Source organism: Caloenas nicobarica, chromosome Z (genome assembly GCF_036013445.1).
Source record: "Caloenas nicobarica isolate bCalNic1 chromosome Z, bCalNic1.hap1, whole genome shotgun sequence".
Taxonomy (NCBI): Eukaryota; Metazoa; Chordata; class Aves; order Columbiformes; family Columbidae; genus Caloenas; species Caloenas nicobarica.
The window spans coordinates 47818717-47844857 of record NC_088284.1 but is presented as its reverse complement, the minus strand read 5'-3'; the positions used below and the strand labels follow the sequence as shown (position 1 = coordinate 47844857).

The window sequence follows — 26141 nt, the reverse complement described above, 5'->3', positions numbered from 1 at the left end:
TAGATGTCTACAACAATAGGACAAAAATCTGAACAGGTATTTCCTCTGATGGACTCAGAAGAACAGAATGCAAAGCACAGAGCTGTGCCTCTACATTATCACTGTTTAGTACTGATATAGTATACCGCACATTAATGATTTTAAAAATGTGTAAAAGAGTGTCACAGAACTAGAAGAATTAGTTGGAGATTGTAGACTGACAAACACATTCATTTTAAAGGTTATAATGCCTCCACTACCTAATACCTAAGTTTTCAAAAAATAGAAGCCTGAATGGTTTTGAGTTCAAGTTCAGCTTCTAAAAAGTAGAATATTTGTAATTGTAAAAGCTTGAGGAACATGCAGCTTAATTTGGGTAACAGTAATTTTTTTTTTCAGAGTACAAATACATTTAGTGAGAACCTATTGTCGGCACTCATTGTTTGAAATTTCAGAGTAAGCACACAAAACACTGTTTCAAGTGTTTCGCCTTCTTCCCAGGAACATCCTTTCAATGGAATGGTGCCTTCTGGATCAACATGTCTGATGGATGTTTGCATGTAAAGGTCAAGTTTGAAATGTTTGAGAGTGTTTGAAATCTAGTCATAATTAGCATTCTATGTTAACAAGATAAAAGTCATTCTTCTTACAATCCAAGCATGCATCAGTCTGTGAGCACATCTCATCCACAACATGAAATTCATGTTGCAACTCCATCACTAATCTGGCAGTGCTGCTCTCAACAGAGGTGGCTGAATGTTTCTGGACATAGCATTCATGTGACAGAAAATGTTGTCCAGGACTCCACAAAACTATCACAAATTAGATTTGAGTAAAGCAAGATATTTTAACTTTCACTATTTTTTTCCAAAGACAGGAGAAAAAAATGGAGCAGGGGTAAAAGTAATTTGGGAAACAAAAAAAAGGCAAAACATGTTCAAAGCAAAAAATGGAAATCCTTCACATGACACCTCATGCTAAATGTAAGTATCATTTACGCTAACTTTATGAAACTAAGAGAAGTAAGAAGCGTGCTGAAATGCAATGTTTTATTTGGAATGTTATGCTCCAGTGGCTGAAATAAAAAGAAAAAAAATTCTAAAACAATTTTGTGATTTTAGTTCCACAATTATATGCATCATCTTTCAAGTTTTGATGAGCAAACTGAAAAAGACAGAGCTGCTGTTAACATTATAGCTCTAAATAGTAGAGCCGACAACAACACCAGAAGCAGCGGGCATCAGGGTTCTGACTTCAGCTAACACGAATTAATTTACAGAGTGTGAAAACTAAATAGAAAAATTACTCTTGCCATAGACAAAATCCAGTGCTGCATTTTGAAGTGTTGTGGGCATTCCTATTACTATAATGCAAAATATTCAGAAATATCTTCCTTACTATGCTGGTTTTGGATCAGATAGAGTTAATTTTCTTCATGGTAGCTAGTATGGGGGCTATGTTTTGGATTTGTGCTGGAAGAAGTGTTGATAACACAAGGATGTTTTAGTTATTGCTGAGCAGTGCTTACACAGAGTCAAGACCTTTTCTGCTTCTCACCCCACCCCACCCCACCAGCGGGCAGGGTGGGAGGGCACAAGAAGCTGGGAGGGTACACAGCTGGGACAGCTGACCCCAACTGACCAGAGGGGTATTCCAGACCATATGATGTCATGCTCAGCAATAAACCTAGGGGAAAGGTTGGCAGGGGGGCTGCTGCTTTGGGACTGGCTGGGCATTGGTCGGCTGGTGGTAAGCAATTACTTTCATTTGCTTCACTTGTCTTTCTTGGGTTTTATCTGTCTCTGTTAGTTATTTTTATTTTCATCACATTATTATTATTATTATTATTATTATTATTATTATTATTATTATTATTATTACTACTACTACTACTACTACTATTATTATTATTACTACTATTATTATTATTATTACTACTATTATTAATTATCAATTAGTAAACAGTTTTTATCTCAACCTATGAATTTTCTCACTTTTACCATTCTGATTCTCTCCCCTAATTCCGCTGAGCTGAGAGAATGAGCAACTGTGTCGTGTTTAATTGCCAGATGGGGTTAAACCATGACACTTACTGATGATGGCTACCCTCAGTTGGACAAAAATTATTTACTGGGATCTATTGGAAGAGAATTCCCAAACCTCCATCTGCCTGTTGATGCTGAATGCTAACTGAAAACTGTCAGATGGTCTATAGTTTTTGTAGGGAAAAGAAGTCCCCTAACCATCTTTTGGCCTCTAAAATAGCAGGTTCAAGTACATTAGCAATATCTTTCCACACAACAACATGAGTCCTATCAGTTGCTGCCTACTGTCCTACCTGCCCAGCAATTTATTCCCAAAGAACTATGCACATTGCAAGTTTCATACCTTGTCTGCAGAAGAAGCAGTCAGCAGTAGTAGGCATTTTTAACAATACTCAATACATACCACCAATAATGTTTTTATACATGGCATTCCTTGAAGGGAACCGTTTGTGTTTCACCTTTTTAAGTGTGACAGATGAAACAGAAGATCTGCATTTCATTTAGATTAAATTATACTTCTGATTCTAAAAATGTCCAAAAGCATCAAATGGAATTAATGTTTTACGACTTCCCCCCTTTTAAATGAAGTCAACCTCATATGTGAAATCCACATCCAACAACAGCTACTGGATGTAAATCAGCCAACTACTAGCTGTGAACTAGTTTCATGTCTTGTCCTTGGTTATTAATTTCACATGTAGAGAAAAATAAACTGACTTCAGTAAGCTTCTGCTCTTGCTTAGTTGTCTCTGCATTAGGTAAGAGAAGGAATTTCTTCTTTAAATATATCTATGTTCACTGCAGCTTCCTGGGGCTTATTAACACAGCTGGAACTGATCCAAGGTTAAATCCACAAGAAAGAAAATAAAAGGATGAACAGTTTTTCCCTTGTTATGATTAAGGTATTCAGAAAATAAAAGGATGAACAGTTTTTCCCTTGTTATGATTAAGGTATTCCTAGTGAACCCCACCGTCTCAACACACAGCTTCAAATCAAAACCCTTAGTATCTGAAAAATGTTGGCTAGAAAACAGTAACATCACCTCACTGACAAATTTAAGGAAGGATCCTGTTCTTTATTTATAAGGAAAGCTGTGTTTCGAAACAAACAAACAAGCAAAACTACTGAATGAATACATGCCAAATATAAAATATTCAAATTACCTCACTCTGTAGATCACTATTTCTCAAGTTAATTCAGAAGAAAGTACATGCAATATCAATCAAGAGAGTAAAGCTTTACCTTGTGCCCTAGAAGGTAAGCATAAGGGACTACATTTTCTTATCAAACATGTAAATATCCAAATGAAATATGTTCTGCTTCAGAAAAGTAGAGTTTTTGCCAAAATCATAGCAGTACTTTATTACTACTACCACCATTACTGCTACCCATAGAGATGGGTATTTCCTTCCACATAATATGATAAATTTTCTTTAAAATTTTCTGGTTTCTTGATGAACATCTTCGTCACATTATCACGCTATTTGTTTTTTCCAAAGTAGGCAGACATTAACAATTTCTCTGTCGAAAAGCCATGGTTCAGCCCACAAGGATGTTACACAAAACACGTTGCCAACTAAAGTATCCAAACAAATTAGTCAGCTTTGCCTACTCATTCCTGGCTTCCTGCCCGTAACATAAATGCACTGCCTATATTAAAAGGCTACTGTCAGCATTGCCCACAGGAACAAAAACTCCACGGTAAAAACCAAAACAAAATCACATCAAGAAATATGCAAACATACAAATATTGTTATTTATTGCAGTGATGATACAATATCTAAACATGGCTTGGATATGTCTACATTTGTAGCAATGTGTTGTAAAAGGCTAGAGAATGGTTATTATTTTTCCCGTTATAGTGATTCAATGAAATGGAGTTCATATTCTGAAAGTCTTAATCACCAAATTAATTACTTAGCATATTTGAATTTCTTTTGCTCTGAACTTCCTTGGTTTAACAACACATTCAAACTTGGTTTGTCATGCCATTAGCTATGTGCTCATTCCTTCCCTAGCACTGGCTTCAAAATCTACTTGCTAATTTTAGATGCTCTTAAAAGAGAAAGAAACCCACATACCAGCAGTTTAATCCACTGATATCACCTGTATATCACCTCTACCCGTAGCTCAGCTATCTCACATCTCTTCTGTTTTGGGCACAGTAATGTTGTGCTCAATAGATTTCTTCCCCCCCCACCCCGCCCCAATTATAACGCACTAATTACAAAAAAAAGAGAACAAAGTTCCTGTAACATAACATGTTTGGAGAACAGGAGGAGTGCCTGAGGACTGGAAGAAAGCCAATGTCACTCCAGGGAAGAACGACCCAGGAAACTACAGGCCAGTCAGCCTCACCTCCATCCCTGGAAAAGTGATGGAACAGTTCATTTTGGATGTTACCAGCAAGCATTTGGAGGAAAAGAAAATCATCAGGAGTAGTCAGCAGTGGCTCACCAATGGTAAATCATACCTGACCAGCTGGATAGCCTTCTATGATGGTACGACTGGCTGGGTAGATGAGGGAAGAGCAGTGGATAAGGTCTACCTTGACTTCAGCAAGGCTTTTGACACTGTCTCCCACAACATCATCATAGGTAAGCTCAGGAAGTGTGGGCTGGATGAGTGCACAGTGAGATGGAATGAGAACTGGCTGGATGGCAGAGTTCAGAGGGTTGTGATCAACAGTCCAGAGTCTAGTTAGCCTGTAGCTAATGGTATTCCCCAGGGGTCAATACTGGGTCCAGTCTTGTTTAACCTGTTCATCAATGACCTAGATGAAGAGACTGAGTGTACCCTCAGCAAGTTTGCTGATGATACCAAACCGAGAAGATGGGCTGACACACCAGAAGACTGTGCTGCCATTCAGCAAGCCCTGGACAGGCTGGAGGACTGGCCAGAGAAGAACCTAAGGAAGTTCAACAAGGGCAAGTGTAGGGTCCCACACCTGGGGAGGAACAACCCCAGGCACCGGTACAGGTTAGGGGCGGACCTGCTGGAAAGAAGCACTGCAGAGAAGGACTTGGGAGTTCTGGTTGACAACAGGTTGACCATGAGTGAACAATGTGCCCTTGTGGCCAAGAAGACCAACAGTATCCTGGGGTGCATTAAGAAGAGTGTGAACAGCAGGTCAAGGGAGGTTATCTTCCCCCTCTACTCTGCCTTGGTGAGGCCGCATCTGGAGTACTGTGTCCACTTCTGGGATCCCCAGTTTAAGAAGGAATTACTGGAGGGAGTCCAGCGGTGGGCTATGAAGATGATTAGGGGCTTAGAGCACCTTTCTTATGAGGAGAGACAGAGAGAGCTGTTTATAAATATCTCTATGTTTATTAATATCTCTATGTTTATAAATATCTCAAGGGTGGATGTCAAGAGCATAGGACCAGACTCCCTTCAGTGGTGCCCAACAATAGGATGAGGGGCAGCGGGCTCAAACTGAAGCACAGGAGGTTCCATCTGAATACGAGGAGAAACTTCTTTACTTTGAGAGTGACAGAGCACTGGAACAGGCTGCCCAGAGAGTTTGTGGAGTCTCCTTCTCTGGAGACGTTCAAAACCCACCTGGACACATTCCTGTGCAATCTACTCTAGGTGCACCTGCTTTAGCAGGTGGGTTGGACTAGATGATCTCCAGAGGTCCCTTCCAACCATAACCATTCTCTCATTCTGTGATCCTTCAACGAAAAGGGATAGGGGATCACCCAGATATCCCCTCTACTACTGAGCAAGAGCAGAGCATACCTGAATTTTCAGTCCATCTGAAATCAAAGTTCCATTAAAAAAATACATCATGTTCTGTTTCCAACACTTAAAAGCACAAGATGAAAGAACTGAAAAGAGCATGTTTATATAGCATAGTTAAGGAAAAATACCTAGTGTTTCAATTTTAAAGCATTTTTAATGGAGTATATTATATTCTCAGGAATCTAGGGATAGTATGCTTCAAGAGCACTGAAACTCTTCATGAACTTCATGAACGATGGATTTTTTAAATTAAATTAGTATACATACAACTGATATTCCTTAAACACATACTATGAATAAAAGTAATATTTATGTATGGAATTTTCTTCTGAAGTTTCTACACCAAGCTTCATAAATGCTAGTATAAAAAACTGAAAAAAATATAGGTAAGATTGAAGTTGATAGCAAACATGCAAAAAATGCCATGATGATTTGAATCACAAACTTTCCCAATAAAATCTTTAGTTTTGAGAAAGTGCCAGGCAACAATACAGTCCTGATAGCATCACCTTAGTTTGAATTTTTAATGGTGCACAAAGCTAGTAAGCCACTGAATTACAAACATAATGTAATGCTTTTGATTCAAACATAGGTATTTTAAATTTCAACTGGCAATCCAATGGACCTGTGAGCATAAATGATAGTACATAACTGGACTTGGTTATTAATCTAACAAAGATTTTTTTTAGCAGCCCAGATGCTTTTCTTAAGAAGGAGGAGAAAAAACTTTCCACAGAGCTGACACTTAAAAGTCTAATTTGCACAAGCTGCTCTGAAGAGAGTCCCAGACACTGAGGATTTCCATGAAAAAAAAAGTCTTGTCAGTCATCAGTGAATCAGCAGCCCTTAAACATGGCAGCAATCAAAACAATGCAGTTAACTAACAGCAATCTCAAATGCAAACAGAAAAGCCTAGACATTTTTTTTCTTTTTAAAGTGAAAGATATTGACAGTGATAACTACACCTGTATGTGTGCGTGTATACATATACAAATGTACATAAATACTGATGTAAGACATTAGAAAAAAAACAAAAAAGGATAAAAACCAAATCAACTTCAGCTGCACTTTATGCAAAGCAGAAACCTAACTCAAATTTTATTAACTTGTTGTGTAACCTGTATTTAATCAATATATGATAAATAGGTGATTTTATATTTCAGAATAGGCTATTAAGCTTACTCTTCTTCCTTTAAACAAACTGCATCTTATACTGCTCTTTATATATTACCTTCTCTTAGAATCATAGAAGAGTTTGGGTTGGAAGGGACCTTCTCTTGTTCTAGTACAGTCTTTCTGACAAAAGTGGTTTTAGTCAAAGTGTAGTTTGATCCATTACTATAACTCCCTCATGGCGTGACTTGCATAAACTATTTTTCTAGATGTTTGTTTTACATGGCATAGAAAATTGTTTATAATCTTGATCTACATTTACAAGTCTAACTTTTGGACAGAAGTAGAAAAGTAAATTTTTAGGACTTACACAATAAAGACTTTGAGTCCTTAAATTACATGGCTAAATTATAAGAGTGCCTTACGAAAGCTTCAAGGAACTCTGCTATATACAATCAAATCAAATCAGATGTGACTTTGAAAAGGAGACACCTCACTTCTTTGGCAACAAAACTGAATGGGGCTTTCCAAAGTAAAGCAGAAGCTTGTTACTTAAAATGCCAGGAACAGGTTTCAAGTGGAGCACCAGCCATTTCAAAACAGCTCTCATCAAACACATGTATATACAAATTCATCTTGAGGATGTACTTTTCACTGATGCATTGGACAGACCTAACAGATACACAGTTTACTTTGAATGAGTATCACATGCCTCAGGTTAAGAGTAAGTGCCGATTTCCTACCATAAAACTCTGTTTCTGTAGGTTGACAAAACCCTTGTTACTCAACAGACAAGGTGGGGCCATGATGTCAGTGAACACTGTGCTACCCCACAGGAAATATTTTTAACAACTCAAACTTGCTTCCTGTATTTTCCAACTTATTCTACAATTACATTTTCTTTACAGGTAGGCAATGTGGCAGTGTCGTTTTGCAGCCTTTCAGGCCGTATTTGTAGCTTTCTCTATCAACCCCTTCTGGGGATCGTATTTTGTCCTGGGGAAAAAACTAATTGTGTGACCTAGCCATTTCCAGTCCTTATGATATCTAAACATGTGGCTTATATCCCATATCTTGGGATTAGCTGTAGTGAAACAGGAATGAGAATTTACTCTTTACAGGGAAAAGTTTTTTATTATTGTCCATTACTTTTTTATATACATATATAGCATAAAAAGACCACGAGGAAGAAATATCTTTTAAAACGTTATGCTAGACAGCAAAAAGCAGAGCTTGAATTCTGCTTGTCTTTGATAGAATGAACCCTAACTTAGAAACTAAGCAAAGACATCATCATAATAACTAGAAGATATGTAAACCAAAGAATATATTTCCTTTTTACATATTTACCTCCGTGATCAGATACACTACCACACCATAGTGGCACCTGCAGTTGTATAAAGTGTTATAAGGTGGCATGTGTGTACATGGTATGAAGGTTGTATATTCCTTTGACGAATTGTTTCTATATTTCTGTGTACATACATGTTTTTTTCCCTCTTCTTTTGATCCTTATTTAATCCATCTTTCATTTTTCTTTTCCACACCTGCTTTACCTAAATGAACCTCTTTATTTAAAATATTTATTTAAAAATAACAAAACCAAACATAACAGGAAAAAAAAAAAAGAAGAAAAGTCAGATGTCAGATGAGATGGACAAGGGTGATGTGCTTATGAAGCTGAGGGAAGTATTTAGGGAGTGACTGACCACAGCAGTTGCTAAGAAAGCTGAACTTATCTCAACAGTAAAGTGACTGAAAGGTTTGTTTTAGATAAATGCCTGTATCAGTTCAGTGGATTAACTGCTTGTGTAAATATTTTTCCCTGAGTTAATCAAAAGAGTGTGAATGGCTTCTTGAGTTAGCCAGGCCAGCAAGGGGTAAGTGCCCATGTGGCTCAGCCCAACAGAGTACAAAAACTGAACAACTGATAAAACGAAGTCTGAACAAAGCAATGGGCTTGAGTTGAGTTTAACTCACATATTCCTTCCCGACACCTGGGAATGCCCAGCATCACGGTGGTGAGCATATAAAAGCCAGTAATGAGAATCGGATTTGTACAGCAATCCAACTGTACATTGCAATGGCTACACTGTGTTTGCTCTGTGATTTCAGTACACTGCCATATCACTCTGCTAAATCAAAATCCCATCTAACATCAAATTTCTTCAGTCAAGTAAATTTTCTTTTAAATATTAAAACCTGGAATACCTAATAGAGCCTGATCAGAGACTATTGGATTCTTATACCCATGTATTTCATTGCTAACCACAGAGGATATTCTTTCAGGACATGGAAGCAAAAGTAATATTGACCTATACAGCACCCATACAGAACTAGCCTTTTCTAAAATAAGTTTTATTCCCTATTGTTTTCGGTCTGAGCCAAGTCCTGTTTAATTGCAGCAAACTAACCTCGTGTCATATGGTAGCTCTTCAATCTGTCAGGAAGCAAACAGGACCACTATGAACATCTGGGATACGAAGTGGCTATCTGTGTTTAATAGTGCCACACAAAAGCCTGAGTGATGGAGGAATCCTTCAAAGTGGGAAATTCTCTGTGAAGTTCTTCAAAGAGAAAAATTATTCTTCCGATGCGCTTAAAAATAAATGTTTCATTGTAAAAGTATTTTTTGAGAAATAAAACACTTGATATATCAGAAAAAAAATCTCAGATGATTAAGCAGCCTATCTGGTATTTGTCCATCCAAAAATCTGTAAGGACTAGAAGCATAGATTTACTGTGATGAGTATTTAAAAATAATTATCTTTCACAGAAAGAGAGGAACAAGAATATCAGAGTAGTACAAGAAATTACAATTTGGATACTTGCTAGCATAAAGAAACACAAACTGACCTCATTTTATGAAGATGATATTTTCTAATAATTTGTTACAGCTTTGTTATTGTATATCCTCTTGCCATTGCCAGCTGCTTAAATCACTTTTTTTTTTAAGTGTAAGCACTATTTTAAACATACTTTTCTAAAAACAATGTACAGAAAGACTTGGTTGATTTAAAAATGCTTTAAATGTCTGGAACACATAAAAAACCCCCAAAATTCTATTTTAAAGTATATTAAAAAAAAGTCTCAACATTTAAGGTCCAGGGCCCTCGTCCAAGGAAACAGGAAGCACCGTGCACGGAACAGCTGATGTAAAGGTAGGCTTTAGAATTCCAGGGGAGCTACATTCAGTATAGGTACTTTAAAAGTTCCCCTAGTTTTCAAGATTTGTTTTGAGGTAGTCTCTATTTTCTAAATGGAAATTTTAAATAACTTGTATGACTTTAAAAAATTTGTGCTGACCTTAAAACTTGAGATCATATGTAATTTCAAGATGATTGTTTTCTGTAATTTGTCAAAAAAAGCAGAAAATACACTCCTACTTTAATGCAAATGCTATATTTTTAAAATTGTCTCTTGTCTCATATTCTGCTTCTGAGAAAATCTGACTCTCTCCATAAGAAATGGGACGAATAGATGTTATCCTGCAACATAAAATGGACCAACTAGTTGTCAGAACTACTCACACTGCTTTGAAGTACAACTTCACTTTAAGATGTTTTAAAATACTATAATCCTACAAGTCTGAACACTTCAGTCAAAATATATTAGCATCACAGAGTAAAATATATACTAGAGGTAATTATGAATTATGTCACTCCATCCAAATAGAGAAAATATTCACCCAGGTGCTTATCTCTCTTCTTGGTATCTGGGTTTCAACTCTCGCATTCATATAATGTGCAGCTGCTGAAGTGGCCCTTATTTTCTGTACATCTATGGACATTGTAATCCCTTTGACTTCACTTCTTGTCTCATTTCATAAAATCTTTTCTTTTTTTTCTGAATATCCTTCCAAAACTTGTGTAACAACAAGTCCCCTTACTGATTTGATCTACTCATAATATATCACTAATGCTTTTCCTGGTCTTACAAGGATCCCAGCATTGATATCTTATTAAGCTGATTTTCCTGTAACAGAATTTCTAGTGCTTTCTTCTCCTTGTCATGGTACCATCCTCTGTGCAACAAACTGATGCAAAATCACTCACGAGACCACATCATTGTCACTCCACCCACCTTCTTCAGGCCTATTTTTTATTTCTACAACAAAATATGAGGAAAACAAGACTGTCTTTCTTTCTTCTGTAATTTATTTTGTTATACCTGTGCTATGCACTATACACTGTGTGGTAGAAACATAAAATTCTTCCTTGACAAACAGTGCTTCAGCACAGTAACACATTTCCTCATTTTCTGCAATCTAGGTGATTCCTGTAAAATATTTCTCATATTATCATGAGATAATCAAGCAAAAAGTGATATGAAAGTGATTATTTTACTGTTGTTGAGACCCTACTTAAAGATAATATTTACGGATTTTTTCCCTTTTTTAAAGCATGATGGGATCTGCATTCTCTTTTATGGGAGAAAAGAGTGCAGCTAAGGAGACTGAAAGAGGTATTAGTCTCCTCTTTGTTTGTTTTTTAGAATAATCTGTTACTCTGTGGCCAAAGTTTTGAAGTCTGTGACCTTTAAGTTTTTCATCTGAATAAATTATACTTTGTCTCACTATGACAGAGATGCACTAAAAGAAAATGACTGATCCTGGGACTGCTTATAACAGACATTAGTAGCAAACCTTCTAGGAAAAGTGAAATAAATAGCTATCTGTTCTTTTACACAGGAAACACTGTCTAGGTGTGGATGGCTAGCTTAACTAGTATCTTTCCGATAAATGAGAACTAAGGCAGCGCTATTTTGAGAAAAGTCTTCCATCACACCTCTTTTCAGATAAAATATTTTGATTTAAAATTATTACTGTTATATCCAGATATCCACCCTGTATTCCATCTTTATTAGAGTAACTAAGCATATATTGTTTCATGCTGCATTAGCACATGTGATAAAAGTAGTTATGGGGCCTAAGTAAGAGTCAGCACAAACAGATCAGTGGCCCAGCCTCTATCTGCACATTATGAGTTTCTTCAAGACCGTATCTCAATGTTCTTGCAAACTGTTTCCAACTCCAAGATTCTTTGAGTTTTTTGGGATCGTCCTCAAGAAGTTTGAACTCTATGAAAGCAAGCTGAAAAAGCTGAGAGTATCTTCCAGAGAATCCATCATCCAAACTACCTTCGCAAAGTCTGCAAGGTTCAAGGTAATCAAGAAGTAGAGGACCCTCTTGTATCTCACATGTGCAGCACTATATTCTGACCAGTCCCTGCTTAAGCAAGTTGAGTAAAGGATGACCTACTTGATGAGAAACTCATATTTTAGTCAGGATAGGGTACCATCATCCCAAGAACAACAAACCTTCAGTACAGACTCAAAAGAGAAATACAAAAGAACTTGTTGCCATTAAAGTGTCACAAAAGGGAGCTATGAGAATACAAACAGAAAAATCTGCCCAAACACATTTAAATGAAGAATGAGCCTTGGCTCTGTCTCTCTGTTCCTTCCTGCTTGTATTTGTGCAGTGCTGTTACTTGTACTTTGACAATAGTTAGGTGAAATTGTATGGATCATCCACAGTTCTCTCTACAAAGGTGGAGCTCCTTTTGTTCTCTCTTCAGTCAAAGGACCCATGTACCTGCCTACCTATCCCATTCTTCAAAATCCAGAGAAAAACATGCATTCATTACATGGTCTATTTAATTCCATTATGCTGATTATTTTTTTCCGTTATATAACTACAGGACACAGAAACTGATGCATTAGTCACAACGAGCTAGCTCGTCCCTCTGATTTTTAAAAACTTTCCAATAAAAAACAGTGGATTTTTTTAGTGCAAAATACTATATAAGGTTGACTAATCTATTCAAATACAACTTTGTATATGTTTCATTTGAATAGATGAAAATACTATACACAATTATATCTACCAAGAGCTAAATGCAAGACTAATATTAGATAAATGTCTGGCTAGTTAGAGAACAAGTATACCTTACTCTACAGCCACATATTTTGCATGTCTTTAATTTGTAATATTTGACAATAAATTTTATTTTTCATTGTTCAAATTTAATTGTACGCATAATACATGAAATGAGCAATTCTTTATACAAAGTAATACAGAGTATATATCAGTATCATAGCATAGAGAGTAACTGATTATCGATACATGATTATTTACAGTTGCCAACCCACACAATTTTATTATGAATGTACACAAGATTTCATCTATATGTTTTTCACGTAAATATATGCTATAAAAGATAAATACTGAAGTTGTGAAATCAAGGATACAATGAAAGATATTTTAAGAGCTCATGGATGCTTGGGCCTGATTCAGTTTTTCAACACTTTGGATGAATAAAATGACACAGGACATAATTCACTGTTCAGTGCAGTGAAAGGGTCACTACATCACTTATTCATTTATTTCTTGCAGTCTGATTAGCTAAATTTTCTCTTGGTGAAAGAATTTTTGCAAGCAGAGAACGAAGCTTAGTTAAGCCATGTTCACTCTGTCCTCTGGTTTGTGTCTCACCACCCTTTCATAGCCTTGACATAAGCATTTCTTGCATAGCATGGCAGTACTGCTCCAATGTTTCACTGTTTTTTCACTTTTGAATCTGGCATGCATAGCTGAAGGACTCGTACATGAGGTTAGAACATACACACTATTCACAAGACAAACACAAATTATAGTGATAATTAGCTTGCAATTTCCTGTTGTTTTCTTTAACACAAAGCAAATATGCAGTATATAATATTACCAATTCTTTTGTCCTTACAATCTCTGTTTTTCTGATGGACATAGGAGTTTTGCCTGTGAAAGAAATCAAAGTTCCGGCTCCAAGCACCAATATTCTAAATGCTATTCAGTGCAATATTAAAATTCTTTAAATATAGTTAGTCTCTCTATATTATAAATCTCTTTAACACAGAATTTTAAATAGCACAGGTATATTGAGACTAAATGCAGGAAAAAATACAAAGTAAGTTTAAAAAATTACCTGGAGATGAAGTAGTGTAATCTGTAGAAAATGACACAATTATATCACATTTTCACAGAAAGGGTATGGTTACATATGAAATTACAAAGAACTACAGATGGTATTGTGGCATACTAGAGGACCACTTACTGAGGTCAAGAACCAAATTCAGCAATTGAGCATGTAGATGACTCTGCTGGGATTTAATCATATGTTAAGAACAATCATAGCTTGTTGCCTAAAGGAGAAAGAGCATAACTGAATGTATCTGAACTGGAATGTGCAACAAGAATTAGACATGGCTCTGAATGGATGTAGTATTTACTACTGTAATGCAAGAAAAAATAATTGCTAACCTCCGAGACAAACACAATATCCAAAAAAGTTTATTTCTTTAGTAACTGAGGGAAGATTGCAACTTTAATATTATCTTAACTATCCTGTATTTATTTTTAACTTATAACTATTATACAAATACTGTTGAACATGACAACCATAAATACAAACACTATCAACAAATATACGAAATTATCCTGCACATCAAATTAATAACGTGTCGGGGTGTTTCATTCTCAAAAATTATTATTTCTTGAAACAGAACATCCACAGGCTAACGGAAGTTCAACACAAATGTCATAGATTTCCTCAGCACTATCTCAAATATACTTACAGATTTCATTGTAAACCTCTGAAATTGGATATACACATGAAAATTAGCCTTACAGTCTTTCTAAGCACATTCAAATGATCTACTATTAGGATCTACAAACTATTAACAAATACTTAGTAAGAAAGCAGTGACTTCTGTAGCATAATCTAAAAAACAAAACAGAAAAGGTAGTTTTGTTTTGTTTTTTTCCCTCCGCCTTCAGCTCTCTAAAAGAATTGGCTAACTACTTCAAATAAAAGAAAAATAAAAAGTAAAATAAAAGAAAATAAAGAAACAGAAGGAATTGCCTGAAGCAGTAAGTCCTTGATTAATTGCTTAAAGAAGAAGAGACTCGGTTTTTAATTTTGGTAAGTAGTTAGTAATTAAAAGTAAGCTCAGCAATTATGAAATTGCCATCACAAGTCCATTCAGAGAGATGGATTTGGTGTTACTCTACTACTGTTGAGATTAATTAAGCTTTAATCACCTCAAATAAAAGACTGGAAAATAAACCAATATAGTGTGTTATAACCTAGTTATTTTGTGTCTGAGTCACAACACAGCTTGAAAACAAAAGTTCAGCTGTCTTGGCATGAAAACCTAGCTCTCGGTCTCACTGGAGAGCTGCCATTTAGTCCAACTCAATAAAATGAGAGGTAAGGTAAGATGAGACTGCATCTTAACAGTTTTGCTAGAATTAAGAATCTTACTAATTTTAAAAACTGAATTAATATATCTAGAGGAGGATTAAAGTTGAGGCTTGCAATACCAGATGTCTGGATTTGATGACTAAGCATGTGTATTGTAGTCCTGTATTCTTCTGCTTTCCTGAGAAACTTCATTGAGTATGCATAATTCATTTGACATTTTAGGACACATGAGGTAGACTAAAATACATTTTTTTGGGTTTGTTTTTTTACATTTATTGGAATTCGCATCTACTTAGGTGCTGCTTTGCTGTACTTACAGACATGCAAGTCAACAACAAAAACAAGTTTTGTTCTATATACTGTAGAAGTCAAAATTTCTCTGAAGCTTCAAAAAAATCTTGTATATTAAAGATATTTTCATACCAGACATACTGTGCTATCATATGGATACCACTTCCTAGGGCACTTTTGCATTTCAATGTTCAAAAGCCACATGTGGACACTAGTTACTCAGGCAGTTGCAGCTTCTGGATACACATTTGAGCTACAGTACTTTTAACAAAAGGAAAAGTTCATGAAGTAAAATTAAGTGAGATCTTAAGTGAGATCTCTATGGCTAGCTGCTCCACAAAAGCACTTAAAAGATGCTCCTCCTCTCACTGTATGACATGTTCCTTTACATACATGTCAGTGAATGTATTATCATGAATTGCAGCAAAAGAGAACATTGTATGAATGCAAAATTGTGTGTATTGTAAAAGCTATATGAAGGGCTTAGATTATGTTACATATTGGAAATCTCCATAGGAAGTGCTTTGCAGATTAAATAGTCAACCGCGTAATCTGAGTTTTAGCAGACTTACTGACAAAAATTATCTTTCCTTTGCACAGGATATGTTTAGAGTATCTTCTGGTCAAGAGAGGTTTTGTATTTTGGGGTAAACAAACTCACTGGGCAAAAACTCAAAGCTTAAAATGCTCTTGCCATTTTTGAAAGTTTTATGTAGCAACAAGCTCAGAGATATATCAGAGAATGTGTTTGATCTAGAAAGTTTAACAGACTGCAGCTATGCCTTCAGTGGGAGAAACTTGCTGTGGTTGCTTCTCCATGTCCAGTGTGTCTGTCCAACTGATCACGCTACCACTCAGAATTCCCCATAGCACCCAGGACAGTAACATTCAGAACAAAGAAACAAATTTACCTGCAATAGTGATGAATATCAGAAAAAAATTCTGGTCACAGTGGTCAGCTGGAGGGCTAGATGTACATCTCCAGGTATAGGCGACTTCAGTCAACACGATTTTAAAATGGCCAACTCAGATAGCATTTCTTTACTTAAAACATAACACTTTTTTACTAATATCCAACCTGTGTGCAATGCTAAAATGTTCCAAAAAACAGATGTATGCACGCCCATTATAAAACTCATAACCACCACTGATTTCATTCATGCTTCCTATACCTCCCTCTGCAAGACTGACAGGACTACCAGCTCCCCACCTCCAACCCTTCTGCTAAATAAAGGGCAGGACCTATACATAAGTTCTATATACCATCCTTTGTAGAAGTATTTCTGGCCCACTGCCTACTTTCAGCCTTATCCGTCTCGTGGAGAAACCTGTTCCCAAAATGCATGTTAATGTTAGGAAATACCATAGATAACGGACCCCAGGGTTTATGGATTCCTGTTTGCCTTGACTGATCAGAAATCTCCCTTGATACCTGCAAGTGTCAGCAACTGAACAACTCACAGTATTGATTTGTAACCGCCTTAAGTGTATTTCTTCCACAATTGTGCCTCAAGAAAAGAGAAGAAACAAACATAAAAAAACCTTTCTAGTGAATATAGACAACAGAGGGCTTTGTTCATACATTCCAGAAAAACAGACACATGCTGCAGGATCCAGTATTGATGGTGGGGAGGGCCTGGAAGAGGGGGGACAGACTCCCCTTGCTTCTTTATCCCAGTTAAAACAAATACGCCCACTGCAAACACATGGCAGCAGCTCTTGTCTCCTTTCCCTGCCTCTGGAGAAACACCATGCAGGGTCCTGTAATCCAGACCTGTCTAGCCGCAGACCAGAACCCAACCACATGAGCTGTCAGAGGGGCAGAAAGGCTAACGCTGCCTGCAGGGCTCACATCCCAAGGGCTCCTGTTCTGCAGCACACTTGAACTATATTTAAATTAGCAACATCAAGTGCCCGCAGGAGTTCAGTCACAGCAGCATACGGCTCAGCATGAGAGAGTTCACCCCACTTCTCAGCAAATCGTTCCCACTCCCCCAGCCAGTGAGGCTAAGGGCAGCTACGCAAGACTGTAACAGAGGCATTTTCTGGATGAGAGGAGGGAAAACAGATGGATACAGATGAGGAACCACAGGGAATGAGACTTCTCAAGTTTACTTCCACAGTGCTGCTGCCCGTGTCCTGTGCAAATGCTTCAGCTGCTTGTTCATTGGTAACAGGCCCTACACATTCAGCTTCGGTACTTCCAGCATTAACCTCCATAGCCTGCTCAATTCCCCCTCTTAACGCATAGGGCTGGACTAAAAATTTGTCCCTGGGGAGAAGTTTAGGAGGAAAAGACCAAGTGATTTGTATTGAAGATCTATAGCTTTCACTTTAGAAAAATAAATAAATGTATTTTTGGCATTTTGCTAAGTTGGATGGAAGATGTGTTCTTTCACTTCATTTTGGTTTGTGGTCTTTATTGTGTAGATGCTTGTCTGACTCCCTACTGGTCATTACTTGTATCCACACTATTTAGATCCCTTCCAACAGAATGAAGACCTGATGGCACCTCAATTTTCCAGTATTGTTTTTATCTCTGCAACACTAGCCGTTACCCAAGTTAGAAATTTATAATATAAAACAATCTGACAAGAGCTTTTAAGGGAGTTCTGTTCAGAGATTGCAATGTCAGCATTGCGTTGGAAAATACTTTCTACTAAAGAGTTTAGATGGAAGCATGTTTTTGGGAAACAATGTTCTTATAGTTGATGTTTTAACTGAAAATAGCATCTGAAAATACAATATCAAATGGTACAGTATCGGGTTTTAAAGATTGTTTTGTTGTGTGGTTTTTTTTTTTAAGGAAAACCTGTTCTTTCTGAGATCAATGAAATGCTAGGAACCCTGTCTTTCATAACTTATCAGAAAAGCTCCACTTGGTATTCCTTAAACATCCTATTACTTGCGAATTTCAACCAGGACTAAAATTATAAGCAAATGGTATCAGCTTTAAAGGAAACGTATTTGTGCAGAACAATACAAGTGTCTCAGCTGGAGATGTATTTAAAACAAAGAAGCCTCTCGCTGCTTCAGTAAGAAGACAGTATTGAAACAATCAGCTGAGGTTACTCTATTTAAGGCAAAAGCTATCTTCAAAGTTACTCATAATTCTGACATAGTAGGTCACATGGAACTCAATTTATACATGCTGAGAAAATTCCTGACCTTCCTTTGACAGACATATATTTTTTTTAACTGCAGTAAAAGGCTTACAGCAACTCAGCATCAAACTACTACTTGTTTGTTTTCCATTTTGTTGCAATCAGCGTTACTAGGACATTTCACTAGCTATCATAAATCTTTCTAAACGTTAAATATGGTCACAACATTTTACACCGCACATGTGCTGTACACCCATGGACTTTTGACAAGGGATGAGAGAAGATACTAGCTAAAGAATCAGATAGCGTAAGAGAAAGGATAATAGAAGGATTCAGGTGCTTAGCATCTGGTGTCTGGAACGGTCTATCTTCAATAAAGTCTTTTAGAAAAAAAAAAAACAACTACCATCAGAAACTGCAATATATACTCACTGTAGGATAGTATTACTAAAGCAACAGCTTTCAAACAGTAGAAGACTTTTGTCTACAAATTATTTTCAAATTCTACACGCTTTATGGATAAATTTACTTGGAGCTTTATAACTTACAGTGATATGACAGCATACGGAAATTTTATATTTTCTTAAAAGCCATGTCATAGGCATCAGAAATGCAGGCAATATAACAGGCTGAATGAAGGGAAAGAACATGTTGGATTTCCTTCCTGATTTTCTAACTTGCTAACTCACTGATCTTATGGGGGCCATTCAGCCTGCCAGTATTTCCAGCTTGAGTAATTATGCTCATTGCTGTGCTTTTTGAAACCACTATGCACCCCTGAATATTCTCAGGGCAGCAGAATCTCTCAAGAGCACTGCTAGAAACTTTCTATCAGTCTAAACCTACAGCTTCGATGCAAATAGTGATCTGCATGGCAGCTACAAACAAAATTTTACAGCTGGTTAGCTAGACAGCCACAATTTCCCCTAAACACAACTGCATGTTTGTACTAAGACGCACTGAGTCATTTCGCTGGCACCAGGAAAGACTGGAAAAGGAGGCAGAGGGATGCTAAACCAAGCAGCAGGCAGCTTCCAAGCAGGGCAGTGCCAGAAAGGACATGGCCCGCCTTAGAAACAGTCACCCCCTCAGTTCCTGCAGATTAAAGAGGCTCCAAACGATGCCAGCACAAGAGGAGCATCATTTTACAATCTGCCTGTGCCTGTAACATTTCATATGAAGTCTCTATTATAGCCTTTCCACAGAAGACTTAGCTAGCAGCAAACGACAAATTTAATCCAAAAGAAATATGCCTCAGAGACTCAAAATCTTAATTGTGGCAGTGGAAATGTAGACAAAGGAAGAGAAATTCAAATGTCCATACACTTGCTTCAAGAAATAGTCTTCCTGTCTTTATTTGTTAGCCTAATCCTTGAAGGGAGTGAAAAAATATTTGTTGATTTCCATCTGCTGGTACTAAGGTTTTGGCGATAACCCACTAACAAGTTGCCCTATGAATCATTGCTCCTTTCAGTTATTTAAGTATAATGCCAAAAGATATATGCACAAGAACAATACAGCATATACTAGGCCCCAGTTTATGTTTTATGCTGAATCTTAGTACAGACTTAATTTTCTGAAAGTTGACAACTGAATTATTTCTTAGATTTTTTCAGAAATTCATTGAGATGTCTGCATTCATAATTTTACCTGTCTACAGCACAAGGATAAGAACAACATTCAAAACCACCATGAATTTAAAGGATAGTTCCCTTTGACTAAGCTAACAAAACCTGTTTGGAAGACAGAAATGGCATGATTCCAAAAAAGAGTTGTATTCTGGGTGAAAAAATCTTGGACAATTACACAAAGAAACCTATATTTTTTCATTAGCTAAAGTAAACTTATTTTGTATATAAACAACCTCATATTCTCTACACCAAGACAACCCCTCTGTTTGTTTGAATCATAGTAGTCCCTAATGATCATTCAGTAAATAAGGTCTGAAACCTCTCTCTCTTTAAGCTACAGAAGACCTATGAGAATCAGTGGTGATGCAACAGGATCTCACTTCTGTATAGCAACAGGGGACAGGGGGCACACTCATAAGCAGTACAGCAGGGAAAAAAAAATAAATAAAAGAGTGCTGCAGCCAACCAACCAGAAGAAGCTCAAGAACACACTTGGGTCTGGTCAATTTTGACCTTAAAACAATTGCCTTGTGGTTTTTCACCCAGAAGGAATTTGACAAGATCTGCGACAATTCACAACACTGAAATCAGAATAGCTTAGCTGAAATCAGTTGACCTGGGCTGACTGATACCAATGAGAGTCTAGCTTATTGTTTTAGCAAAACATGAGATTAGTCAAGGAAGGCATCCATTTGAGTTACTTTGGATTTACAATGTGAAGCAAGAAAGTAACCCCACAACTCCTCTGGCTACAGTAGAGCTTTCCAAACACTTCTAGCAATAGTATACTACTTAATATAACTCTGAAAAGCTTAAAATGAAAACATTCTACTTTCTAAGCTTCAGCACACTTTGGGAAATAGGATAAAACTGCAGCACTAATTCTTTTATTTCTGCCCACTTTTCAAAACTATCAAATATGAAGTGTTAATACATTCTGTGCTTGATCACCAAGATAGCCAGAACTTTTTTTCCTGATTAAGAATGTAAAAATCAGACAACCATTCTGAAACACGTTTTTTGTCCTTATGGAAAAAAAAAATCTTATATTTGTCTACCTTACATGATTTTGCAAAGGAATATTTGGAAGATAGCACCATGTCTTTTATTTCAAAATCAAGAATGAAACTATATATTTCTAGGGAGTTTTGACACATGTTTTTGATTTTGAATAAACATTTTTTTCTGGTTATCAGAGTTCTTAGTTAATGTTACCTTCAAACCATTAAATCTTCATATAACTCATGCTGTTATTTTAAGAGACAATTAAAAAGTACTAATTGAAGAGTGCAAAAGATCTGTACTTGGAGGAGAACAAGACTGGAAGCATAGATAAATGTATTATTTGCCACACAAATACATCACTACTTTGTTCATAAAACAGAATACTCACACTTATGCAATCTGGCTTAAGTTGGTACTCACGTGCAGTGCGGAAACTGTGAGCCTTGGGATTTCATGAATAAACAATAATTACAGTATTTGCCTGTTTAGTATCCATCACTGGGAAGAACAATGATCCAAGATGACAACTCTTGTCAATAATGAGGTCCATCCTGTAAATATTCCTGTCGCATGATTTTCATTTCTGGATTGTGTAATGTGCCACAAAGATCACCTTGACTGCCTCATGTGCACGTACAGTTATGTTAACATTTCACAGAGAATTGCGTTATTCCACTCTTTATGGCAGACAAGTACTGTGGTGTATTCTTTTGGGGGTTTTTCAGAGGAAGGAGCGGCAAGCTCTGGACAGCCAGGAATTGTAGAGTTGATACTAGCATTTCTCCTCTCTTTGCCAAGTTCTATAATTTACAGCATTTTAAATATCCCTGGAATGTACTGTCTCCTTTTGCCTATAAATATTTTGTGTGAAGATCTGTAGTAAGATCAAACTGCACTTCCTTACCTTTCAATGAACTCTTACTCATCATCTAAACTAAGACTAAAAATCACCATTTGGTTTTCCTAGGGAAATCAGAAGTAAAATATGTCAAATTGAAATCACCATCTACCTAACATGTACTTTAAACAATTTTGCCTATAAATTTGCAGTCCTAAAAATATTGACATAATACATCCATGCCAGTAAGACAATTTAAAAATTCTCTTCAAGAGAAATGCACAAAATTCTCCCTAGTTTTTGAACACTCTTCCTTAGATGAGTTCACAGATGATGGTCAACAAGAGCTTCAGAAAAAAACATTATCTTCTTAACAGTGAGCATTGGGCCCATAGCACTATGTGGAAAAAGTGGAAGAAATAATACCCTGAATTTATAGAAAGGTGCTTTATTTATCTGGAAAACTAGTGATTAAATTCATATAATAACTGATGGAACAACAGGAAAAGAATGACCTTAGCTTTTGCTGCACAACTGTAGCTATATGGAAAGAACTACACATATGAACTATGTGTCAATTCCTGAAGAAAACTCTAAACAATACTCAGAGTAGGAAAGTTCACAACAGCCATTCCACAAAATGCCAAATCAGACAGTCAAGGTCTCTGCTTCATTTTGCTTATCACTATATTAAGACTGCAAACTCTTTACTTCCTCTGTGCACTTATGATTAATGCACTGCCTCATTTTAAAGTTTCACCCAAGCTTCTTCATCATAGAAATGTGAATGATGGATACTTGAATCAGTTCAATTTTATCTCATTTAAAATTCCATGGACAAATTCAGAGATAAAAACTCTGTTACCTCCAAGGTTCAACCAAAGAGGAAATATTTTTCAGGGAAAATCCTTTAATACATTGACTTCATCTGTGAAATCCAGACAGCAGCTTATCCTGACTTAGATATACTGGAACTACTCCAGATTTGATATTCAGTTAAGATCAGCATAAGATGCTGAAAACTTCTTGTCACATCATTTCTTCTTTCAGCTGGAAGGAAACATTTTTCCGCTTACAAGACAAAAATAAGTACCACTGAGCACCAAATACTCATACAAAATTCACTTAAGACCAAGATACTGATTAGTTGAAGAACACTATGAATTCTTAACCACTAACTGCTGTGAGAAACATTCCAGTCTTCATTTAGAAGGATTCTTTATTGATATCCACCCCACAGACGTGCTCACATAGACTTGAGATGATACAGTAATAACAGAAAAAAGCCTAGCAAGAAATGAGGTAATACAGTTTACATAAGAATTCTCTTCAAACCTTTGCCACTGAAATTAAACAGGGAAAATAAAAATAATCTACTTCTATATTGAATAGGGAGCACAATCATGACAATAATTAATAGTCCATTACTATCATCCTAATCTTACTGAAATTATTTAGGTTCTCAGTATTTGTACTTACATATAGAACTGCTAAAGACTTCCATTAGCCAAAAAGAAATTCTAGGCTAAAAACATGCCATGACATTTAGTGTCATGGCATGTTTTTACCCAGAAGTATGACCGTACAGAACAATTGCTACCTTGTACTATGTTTTCCACCAGACCTTTACACTGAAAAACTGTTTTCCCAAAAGGGTGCGAACTAAATGAATGGCTTTTGGTAGAAAAACTCAGTGCAGCTAGCACTCACTTTAACTGAAGATGTCAGAAGATGCCTTGCATGATAGTTCACATCCTATAGTCTTCTGAAGATACATTGCTCATAACACTGTATCATTCTACTATATTTACATTATATTCTTACAGAAACTTTTTTTAAACGTCATAGACATATTTTAAGCAAAGATAAATTCACTGCATAAAAAAAATCATAAACACATTTGTTTAGCTTAATATTCTGAATTAAGAATATTAACACAATTTGGTACTACACTGACGGTGAAAGATTAAAAAGTTTTCAAAGTTTGCTCTATGACTGAGATAGAGATATTGTACTTAAACATATTACTTTGCTAGATGCGTACACAAATGCAACAAAGTATTATTGGCAATTTAGATGTATTTTGCATTTTAGCTAGTTACAGCTGTCCATCACAGATGTTATTGTCATCTTATAGCTTCACGTCTCTATTTGTGTAACACTTTATGAAGTGGTTTATACACATAGTCTCTTATGTTTATTTACTTACCAACAGTATCACATGGTTCGTCTTTATGTACACAGAAATCCTTCCTAGAATTGGGGGGAAAAGAAAAGTGTTAAGCAAGCCAAGCTGTCAGACTGGTAATGACTGTGTGACCTATTTACAAATATTATGTATGGCTCAATGAATAAATAGAGAACATCATTATCTCAACAAAGAGAGTGGGGAAACAGAGGTCAGAATTACCCAGAACACTTAAACTTCAGTTTATTCTCAGAACAGATTTAGCAGGAGTCAAATGGCAAATCATGTACCATATATCTAAATTGCACTGTACCTAATTTATGGTTTTTTTACTGATGTAAGTGTATCGAAATGTAACAAGTGTAAAGTTAATTTTTCTTTAATTTGAAATGAAAAAAGCTTCAATGCTTAATATCAGGTCCAAAAGCAGCATTGTAATCCAGCATTTAAATCCGAGAGAGAGACAGAGACCTTTTGTGCTAAAAAGTTGTCCTAGTTTTGGCTGGGATAGAGTTAATTTTCTTCATAATATCTACTATGAGGCTGTGTTTTGGATTTGCGCTGGAAACAGTGTTGATAATTCAGGGATGGTTTTGTTCTTGCTAAGCAGTGCTTACACAGATTTGAGGCCTTTTCTGCTTCTCACACCACCCAACAGTGATCAGACTGGCAAGGCACAAGAAGCTGGCGGGAGACACAGCCAGGACAGCTGACCTCAACTGACCAAAAGGGTATTCCAGACCATATGATGTCAAACTCAGCATATAAAGCTTGAGTAAGAAGAAGGAAGCGGGGCACATTCAGAGTGATGGCTTTTGTCTTCCCAAGTAACGATTACTCGTGATGGAGCCCGGCTTTCCCAGGACTGGCTGAATACCTGCCTGCCCATGGGAAGTAGTGAATTAATTCTTTGTTGTACTTTGCTTGCATGTACAGCTTTTGCTTTACTTATTAAATGGTCTTTATCTCAACCCATAAGTTTCCTCACTTTTACTCTTCTGATTCTCTTCCCCATCCCACCAGGGGCTAGTGAGTGAGGCCTGTGTGGTGCTTACTTGCTGGCTGGGGTTAAACCACAACAAAATCCAATGGTTAAAGTGACTAATAGGAATCTGTTCTGAAGAAGCATTTCTGCTAAGGCATCCCATTCTAGTAGTGGAAGTCCTACAAATTAACTCACTGGGAGAAGACTATCCTATCTCCAACACAGATTTCAGGCCAGCCATAGCTCTATAAATAAAACTGCTGAACTGCATGAAGTGGAATAAATATTTCTTCTCTGTGTTAAACAATACCTGCTTGGAATTAACTTTAATTTTACACCTATTTTATCTGTTCTCAGAGACACAGAACAAAGGTGTCAAGAGAGCAAAGGAAAAGCTTTGTTTTACTGCAACGTTTATAACTTATGTTAATTTTTTATTTTAAGTAAAAATTGGGATGCTGAGGTATGCATGAACTGGGCAGGGAGGCAGAGAACCAACAGGGAACAAAGAGCAACAAGATAAACATGTATAGCATCTAAGCAAAACACCTGAACTTCCTTCCAACATGTATAAAGAAGTTTCTGTTTAGCTGTACCACAGAGTAATGGTCTCTGTTTTTGAAGAGGGAGCATACGCACCAGAAAGATTAAATTTTGATATTCTGACTATGAAGCCACATAGATATACACATGGACTGATAGAAATACACACATATATAAACACTCATTTTCCAGGAACAAAATGCAGGAATTGTTTGGTGCTTGAATAAGAGAGTAGAGTAGTGATACCTATGATTTTTACAAATGTAACTGCTCCAAGAGCTTTTTGTTTGTTTGTTTGTTTCCCACAGAGTTATTTAGACCCAAAAGAAATCTCAAGTGGCTGGCAAATTTCTAACACTTGTTAAAGGCTACACGGCCAGAGACATAGGATAGTATAGCTTTTGATTCTCTGTTAACCACTGCCAGATAAT

General features: G+C 36.6%; 1 protein-coding gene across 1 annotated transcript in view; it reads right to left on the bottom strand.

Moving 5' to 3' along the window:
- The window catches only part of ADAMTS19 (ADAM metallopeptidase with thrombospondin type 1 motif 19), a 148542-nt gene that overhangs the window by 73108 nt on the left and 49293 nt on the right, over positions 1 to 26141 (bottom strand). The window contains exon 7 of the mRNA XM_065656283.1: positions 24204 to 24247. Coding sequence (XP_065512355.1) covers positions 24204 to 24247 — 44 coding nt within the window. The remainder of the gene's footprint in view (positions 1 to 24203; positions 24248 to 26141) is intronic.